The sequence below is a fragment of the Erpetoichthys calabaricus genome, chromosome 4 (genome assembly GCF_900747795.2).
Source record: "Erpetoichthys calabaricus chromosome 4, fErpCal1.3, whole genome shotgun sequence".
In the NCBI taxonomy this organism is placed as follows: Eukaryota; Metazoa; Chordata; class Cladistia; order Polypteriformes; family Polypteridae; genus Erpetoichthys; species Erpetoichthys calabaricus.
The window spans coordinates 59,735,637-59,744,664 of NC_041397.2; the positions used below are offsets into that span (position 1 = coordinate 59,735,637).

Sequence of the window (9,028 nt, forward strand, 5' to 3'; positions counted from 1 at the left end):
TAATAACGCGGTAGTCCGGATGGAGTCTGCTTTAGGGATTTGGATTGAAGACTGCTGGAAGAAGAACAATGGCCGTGCTACACAGTCGCCTGAAGAGGCTCCTTTAGAAGAGCTGTAACACTTTCCTTTGTTGTGCAGTAAAATTAAACTCATCATTAATCGGACAAGTCGTTGGGTCATTGTTAGTGAGTAATCATAATTAATTTTCTACATACAGTACTTAGTACATGTACAAACGTTTATTGTCACTGTATACAATTTTTCTTGCATTGTACATATTTATTGCTGGTGGCCACTCGATATCTTTAAAATAATATTTAGGTTTTACTGTATATAAACAGTGTGTTTACATACATAATTTCAATGAATCTTTCCTAATATCTAAGAGAATACAAAGGGTTTATGCTGTATAACTGTGCAAGAAATGTTTCTAAGAGTGTGGGAGAGTTTATAAGGACTTAAAATATATAAAAATAACCATATAAACATATGGTTTTTACTTCGCGGATTTTCACCTTTCGCGGGGGGTTCTGGAATGCAACCCCCGCGATCGAGGAGGGATCACTGTATTTGGGCTGTAATGCTTACTCTAAAAGAGTACAATTGTCTAGTAGTCTCTCTTATCACCTTACTAGTTCAGTCAAACTTAATTTTTAAAACATTATTAACACCATTCTCCATCTTAACGTTCTTTGTAAAGCAAAAAGATTATGATAGAGTACTTTAAAATTCTTATTTGTTGTTTAATATACTATAGCTTATAATGTAATTATGTTTGCTTTTTAAAACACTGATTAGTTAGCACATTTTCAGAGCAGCTGTAGTTGACTAAAGATTATAGAATGCATGTCATTTATTAGTTTCCCATAACCATAAAATGATTGAGGTGCGTTAATGTCTAGTGAGGTGCAAATAGGGAGTGATACGTATACTCTGGGCTGATTCAAGTGTTAATGTTTAGCTCTCTAAGTAAAGAAAGCATTGTGTATGGTTTTACAAATACAGAGTTCATTATTTAACAGCAGCAGCAGTCTGCTTTGCAATTGAGGTTAACATTGAATTATCAACAGGGTAACTGCTGCCAACCTCTTGTACTTGGAAGACAAGAGAACTTCAAAGAAATGTGACACAGTGCCTTCAGGCAGGGGTGAGACTGGATGGTAACAAGATCCCAAGTTTTGATCTAATACTGATATAACAATAGGATAGGACTTTGGTTTTTGGCCAGAGCAGTCTCTTTCATGGGATCATTTACTCTCAGTTCAGCCCACACTGAGCAGCCACTCCTGCAGAAATATAGTTCTTATTAAACATTTAAAAGTTAAACCAGACATACAGTGGTTCCACTCCCTGACTGATTTTGAAACTTCCCCAAATTCACTGCTAAGATTTTTAGTGTTCAGTTTATGAGGTGTGTGTGGTTAATGGGACTTGCAGAAGAAAGGGAGGAGGATGATTGTTTATACTGGCAGCTGCTCAAGGGGAAGTTAACTCACATCAAAGAAAAATAGCGCAGAATGCTTAGATTAGTGTATGCGTAGTTCAAATGTTACTGGCTACATTCTTAACCTTAGCAACAAAGAGCAGCAGCAAAGAGCAGCAGCAGGGAGGTCACTGTCTAACTGAAAATAAACCACTCATGCCATATGCCATGTTTTTGCTTTACCTCAAAACTCTGTTTTTCATCTTTATAGGCATGATATAAATAGTAATTATACCCTGGTTTTCTGGTAACAAGTTTTACTTTGCAAATATTTATATGAGATTTTATATTTATATAGTTGTGATATTAGATTTTTTGTTTGGGGACTTTATAAATGGTATTATATTGCTCAAGTGTATCTTGTATCTACATTGTAATTTGTTTTGGCTGAATATCAGTGAAAACGTATAAAAATATATTTGTAATGCCATAAAATAAGTAGCAGTAAGTATTTCAGTTTTTTATTCCATTATAATGAAAGGAGGCCAGTGAAAGGGAGTCATAGGAAGATGTTTGTTATATATCCTTCAAAAAATGACTAAAGATCCAAGGTATACACATTAGGGTTACATTTTGTATGCCTTCAATTGTTTGGAGGTATTTATAGAAAATTTGTTTCATGTTTAGGAAAACGATTGCCAGAATATGCACTACCAAGTGAACATGTGTTTTAAAGAATACATATGTGTCATTTATACCACTATAAAAATTCAATCTGTTTTATGGCTTTAAGAACAAGTTTAACAGGTGATAATTAATATTTTAAAAATTGCTAAATGCACCTTTGACACCTTGTCTTACCTGGAGGGTCACCCTACAGCATACTCAAATCTCACTCTTACTGTAAACAGTAGCTCAGCAATTTACTAAGTTTAATTGTTTGATCATATTGATAAAGCTAAATATTCTGGAGTGTTGCAGATGGGTAAATGGGTTGAAATGCCTGCTTTTTCGGGCTACAGCAAGCAGGTTTTTGGTAAGTCAGATACTACGTGGAGCATTAATTGGATTGTTTGATGAATCTGTGCAAATGCTACTTTGTACGTTAATTTAATGGTACTTCACTGTTTTTATCACATAATATGCTCATTGGAGTTCATCAGGGTATAATTTGGGTGGTTCAGTTGTGTGCAGGTTAAAGGCATCTATCTTTCGGAGGTCATACAGTTTAAAAGTCTTTTCCATGTAAATTAAAGAAACATTCTTAGTCCATAGTAAGTTTATTTAAAAAAAAAAAAAACATCAAGGGTATGAATTGAAAAATATCTAAATTTAAAAAAAAAAAGATAGAATTTGTAGTATATTCAAACCACAAACCCAAACAAAAAATTCACATTTGGCTGAGAACCCTTTGGCAGAGATTACAGCCATGTATCTTTTAAAAACTGACTAAAAACATAATAAAACAAAAAAATAAATGTGTTTAATGTCTAAATTATAAAAATGGGCGACTGTCTGTAATGGAAACACGAAGAAAAATTATAAACACACTTCTGGCAGAAGAAGAAACCAAAAATGACATATATTCATAATTTATTCTTAAAGATAAAGATGTCTTTAGAAGACTTCAAAGCTCAGTTCAACTCAATGTACAATTATGCCACCAAAAGGCATAGAATGGACAGTGTTCAAAGATAGCACTTGGAGTTGATACTAGAAAAGCCCTTTTTTGCTTTGTCAAGTCATACATTCATCTTCCATTTTCTCCAAGAATTTCCCACAAGGGTTCTAGCAAACTTTAATGGGAGTTGTGTGTTGGTGCAGGTCAGCTCCGTGCTCCCCATCCCGTTTGTGAGCCTGTTGAATTTGCCACCATCGATAATCATGACCGAGATGAGCCATGCAAATGAGGACACTCAGACAGCAAGGGGTAGGTGAAATAGTGCTCAGGTGCTTTTATTAAAACAATCAAAGACATAAAGTGTTCAAATAGTGCAGTTTAAAATCCACATAAATAAATAAATGGTTAAAATTGGAGCAAACCCAAGGAGGTTAAAATGTCCACAAATATGTCCAGATAAATGAAGTTAAAATTCACGACAGGTAAAATCTTTTAAAAATGCACAGTCAAAGATGTATAAGCCCTGGTGCCTCCTTCTAAGATCAGACATCTCCCTGGCTTACACGTTATGGATCCCTCAGCACAAGGCAACGTCCTGTCGACAGGCACAGGCTCCCCTCTCTCCAGACTTGGGTCCCTGCTGGTCACAGGCACGCAGCAGGGTTCACTCTCCAAGCCTTACCTCCCTCCACTCATCTCCTGCTGCTTCTCCCTGGAGTTACACGGCAGCCCGCTGCAAGGATCGGGTCACTCCAACTACAGCCATTTTCAGCTGGAGTAGATCTTCTTCAGACCCTTTGAGCATCTTCCCTTTACTCGTTTGGTGCTCTCTATCAACTGCCTGCCTCTATCAAATTCCACACTGATTACACACCTGCCACCTCCATCATCCTTTCTTTCAACCTCCATCTTTTCTTATTGCTCCAGATCATTCTTTCTCACTCATTTTGTCCCAGACTAATTTTTCCTTTTTCTCCTTCCTGTTTACTATGTAGGTTCCTTATACTAACTTGATTGGACACTGCAAGGCATGAATGCAGAACCTGACTGATCCACTATCTTTTATACACAAGTGTGTGATAAGCCCATCACCACAATTAACCCTAAAGTGACGCCGTCATGCGCATACCTGTGGCCATTCTGAGTTGTGTTCAAATGCAGTTATTTATTTAAAGCCTGCCTGATGCCACTGATCACTTATCACAAGTTGCTGCCAACAATGGCTGTTATTTTACTAACTAGCCAACCTGCGGCATAGCATACGCCACATAATTATGTATTGAAGGATGAACACTTCCTGAAAGACACAATTGTCCAAATGGGGTGGGTTTGAGTATACGACTGTGAGTGAATGAAAAGATGGAACTCTGGAGAGAGCAACATACAATTGTCCGTGCCTGAAAACTGAGTTTGGCAGATACAGGCATATCATTTTGAAAGTTTGTCCCTGTGCCTTATTAATTGTCATTGCAAAAGCCAATCTAACAGGAAATTGTCTGCATGTAAACATAAAAGGCAAATTTGAATCTGATGGGGTCAGGGATTCTCTGTCTCGCGCACGCACCTGTGTGTGTGTGTGTCTCTCTCTCGCGCGCCTGTGTGTGTGTCTCTCGCGCGCGCCTGTGTGTGTGTGTCTCACTTGCGCACGCGCCTGTGTGCTGTAAGTGAATGAAAAGATGGAACTCTGGAGAGAGCAACATACAATTGTCCGTGACTGAAAACTGGTTTTGGCAGATACAGGCATATCTTTTTGAAAGTTTGTCCCTGCGCCTTATTAATTGTCATTGCAAAGGCCAATCTAACAGGAAATTGTGTGTAAAAGTAAAAGGCAAATTTGAATTTGATGGGGTCAGGGAAATCTGGGGAATAAGGACAGTTTGTGAGGTAGCAGCTGCGATTGTTTTACACTCCAGTACATTGCGGTGAATGCTGGTAACAGTCAATCTAGTGCCTTTACAGAGACTTCTTGCTGGCATGAGGTTTCTGAGAAGCATGACAACTGAACCAATTTTAAGCTTGACTTTATGCGGAGGCATGCCAGTGGGAGTAATGGCTGCCCGGCGGGTCATGGGAATAATGCCGCCGGATCGCCAGTCGGCATCGTTTATGGTCGGAACTACGACGATATGTGATCTTCTTCGAACCTCCGACTTTCATTCTTGATTAATGAAAACATTCTTGGCAAATGCTTTCGCTCTCACGCGAATTGTTGGCTCTGTAATGCGTATGCCATGGTCGGCTGCTTAGTGAATTGTTGGTGGGCGGGGCTCGGTTTTGCGTGCTTCTTGCTTGCCATGGACTTAGTGAATTATATATATAGATAACGCCATGAAGCACAGTTTAGTGAAGCATCAAGCATTTGTTGTGATATGCAAAGTTTTATGCAAAGTTCACCTATTAATTTCCTCACTAGTAACATTCTCAAGTCAGATGCTCAGTTGGATACTCTCGTCTACACAGACTTACTGGTGTGTCATAGTTTTTCATATTCTCTGTGTAGGACAGATCTCTAGCATTAATGCCTAATATTTATTTCAACACCTGCTCTGTACAACAAAAAAAACTTACATTTTGTAGCAAACATCTACAACCACCGCTCTCCCCTTTAGCCAGGATGAATCTTGGATATGCAACTGGGAACTAAGCTATTCTCTCCAAGGAATGCAAAAACCACCATTGAAATGAAGGCTTATTATTTTAATACTGCTTATGACAACAATCCCTGTAATCAGTCAAGTTGTGGCTATAAAAGATGGTGGCCCACACTGAGATACGTTTTATTGTAAATTTGGTTGCATCAGAAATTAAGAATATGATTCTAAACTAGTTTCTAGACTTTATTAGTGGTTTTTGCCTCCCATTTTTGCTAAACGACGGACAATTTCTTTCAGTTATTCTGGTATTTATCTGTAGCTTATTTCCTTATGCTGCCTGCTGGTTGCCCCCAAAGAAAGTCGTTCGTTTCCCCAATTTATGTCTCAGAAAGCCTCAGTGACCAGACTCTTATTGTCAGGCATAACATAACTAGAGTTGTACTAACTTTATTAATTGTACTTTTATTGGTTGCTATTGTTCCTATAGTGGGTATTTCATTTTATTTTATTTGCAATGCTAGGTTTCCTTAAACCATAATTCTGTTACAGGAGAAGCACATTCAGAAATTGGTGGGGAAAAATTAGAAATGTGAGATAAGCCTATCTGCGATGGACTAGTGCCATGTCCAGGTGTTGTTCTTGTGGCTGATGGTTGCTGGGATAGCTTCCAGCTACCCCACAAGCCTGCCTTAGATGAGCTGGTTAAGATGGATATTATTATTTTATTTACAGTACTTTTTGCTATTTATTGTGTTTGTCTAATATTATTCTTTGGTGGTCACGTTTAATTTCAGTATTGGAAACTAGTACTAATTCTGCTACTTCTGGACATATTGCTGTATTTGTTTCAAATACTGAGCTAATAACTAATGCTTTTGTACATCTCGTCCATTTTACAGACATTATTGTTTGTTCTTATTTTTTCTATTAATAGTGTATGGATGATTAAATGCTGCTTGTACTGTATCATATGTGTTCATCAATCCATCCATTTTCAAACCCCTTGATATAGCTTAGGCACTAAATGCAAACATTAGCTTTTACTTTTTTCTAAAAAAAGAGAAATCATTTGTGTACCTTTTTAGTATCATTGGTTTGAATGTTTTATAATAGACTAACACCAGATGTTTATCTTATTCTATTTCCTGCAGGAATGCTTCAGAAGACTCCATCTGTAGAAGAGTTTGTGGATGCACTAGTGTCAGATTTGAACCCCGACTTTGAAACTTTTCTCATGGATTCCGAATAAACAGATATGTTGTCATTCCCTTTCTTGAATAGCAGTTGTGAATCAAGAAAATGTAATTGTTACTCACTTATGTATTATATTTAACACGGAATATAATCTACTATTAATTCATCCCATGTCAGTTCAACACTTAGATTTTTTTTGTTCTGTTCTATTAAAGTATAACAGCAGTTGATGTTGTTTTCTATTCCGCAGTTTATTAGCACTGCACACAGAGTGGATGTTAAAACTCTATGTACTGTTGCTTGGGTGAAAATATTCACTCTAAATGTTTATTACTAAATAATCAAGTTTCCCCATGTTGTAGTTATTCTTACTTTCTAGTCTAAATGTATATGTACTGTACTTTAGTCATTTAAATGCTAAACTTTGAGTGTTTTTCTTCCTCTTTTGGGGGGCACATTTATCCAAATATAATATTGCAAAAAAACATAATGAATCTGTCTTTAGAGATATACATTTGGAATAGTTTTAATGAATTAATTTGAAAGTAATTCTTGAAATTAGAGTTATATTTGAATATTTTGTGTTAATTGTTTCTTTTATTAAAATAATACATTTTATTTGTGGCCTTTCTCAGATGATGCTAATTAAAAATCTAATGGCTATTAGAAGTTCTGAATGAAAATCCATTATTTATGTTTGTGGCACTTTTTTTCCTTTTTTAATGTAGTAGTCCTTGTTAAATGTTATTTGTTTTTATTAAATGTATATATTTTTGTGCATTGAGGCTACTTTGCCATTAAAGATGATTGACTGGGAAATGTGTTTTTTTGTTTTGTTTTTTTTTAATCGTTGGCAGTGACAAGTAAAGTTTGTGTCACATTACCCAGCTTCTAGTCAGACGGATTATCAAACTTGACTCCAGTTGCTGATCTTGTTGCATGAGAATGTTAGGCTACACAACTAGAAATAGCAGGGCATGGCACATTACACGACTCTTTAATAACTTTCCTGCACAAGTTCATATTTCCAAAGTATTGCAGAGCTTACATCTTTTTCTAATAGCTAGGAATGTGCTGTCTGACTTCCCTGGTGCTTTAATGCTCTCCTACTACGGAAAGCTCAGCTTCAATCTCTGCCCCTTCTCTTTCCATTCTGTTGCAGTACATGAAATTGGAGACATCAGACAGATGGGCCTGTCCTCTGTTTGCATGATGCAAAATGCCTGCTCTCTGTTTTCTGCTGCTGCATCATATGCATTGTACTTCTTGGTAAATGCTAATTGGTTGTCAGCTCATGCACACAGAGACCCTGTCCCTGTGACTCAAGTCTACATCACTGGGGGATGTCAGACTACATGGGAGGTTATGGGAGCATGTGGCAATTGCCTCTGACTTGCTAAGTCTGCAACTGAAAATCACTTGAAATCATATAATGTGACTGGGCCTTAAGTTGAGAACAATAACTGCATTCTGCTGTTAAGGGACCTCAGGTATACAAAGCACAAAGTAGAAAGCTGTATATGAAGGACACCCGAGCCGTTAGGTGCTTTATGGCAGGTTAAAATACATGTATGCCTTTGTATTCGTTTGATGTTCTTAGCAACCATAACCAACAGTGTTGCTGAAGGACTGCACTCTTCTTTTTAAATATGCAGATTTCATGGCTATGTAAAGTCATTAAATATTTTTTACTCCTTTAAACTTTTGTTAAATAAGAAGTCCACATTCCTTAACCAACAATATATATTTGTGATCTTAATAATCACACAGGGCGGCACAGTGGGCAGCGCTGCTGCCTCGCAGTTAGGAGACCCGGGTTCGCTTCCTGGGTCCTCCCTGCGTAGAGTTTGCATTTTCTCCCCATGTCTGTGTGGGTTTCCTCCGGGTACTCCGCTTTCCTCCCACAGTCCAAAGATATGTAGGTTAGGTGCATTGGCGATTCTAAATTGTCCCTAGTGTGTGCTTGGTGTCTGGGTGTGTGTGTGTGTGTGCCCTGCAGTGGGCTGGCGCCCTGCCCAGGGTTTGTTTCCTGCCTTGCACCCTGTGTTGGCTGGGATTGGCTCCAGCAGACCCCCGTGACCCTGTAGTTAGGATATAGCGGGTTGGATAATGGATGGATGAATAATCACTCAGTGCTGCTCAGTTATACAGTAATAAACCAGTGTGATGGACGACCGGCTATGGACTCCGGTCGCC

At 37.9% G+C, this 9,028-nt stretch overlaps 1 protein-coding gene across 1 annotated transcript in view; it reads left to right on the top strand.

Moving 5' to 3' along the window:
- LOC114650078 (mitochondrial intermediate peptidase-like) overlaps positions 1–7,636 on the top strand; it is a 141,572-nt gene extending 133,936 nt beyond the window's left edge. The window contains exon 19 of the mRNA XM_028799518.2: positions 6,790–7,636. Coding sequence (XP_028655351.1) covers positions 6,790–6,887 — 98 coding nt within the window. The 3' untranslated portion in view covers positions 6,888–7,636. The remainder of the gene's footprint in view (positions 1–6,789) is intronic.
- The last annotated feature ends 1,392 nt before the right edge of the window (positions 7,637–9,028 follow it).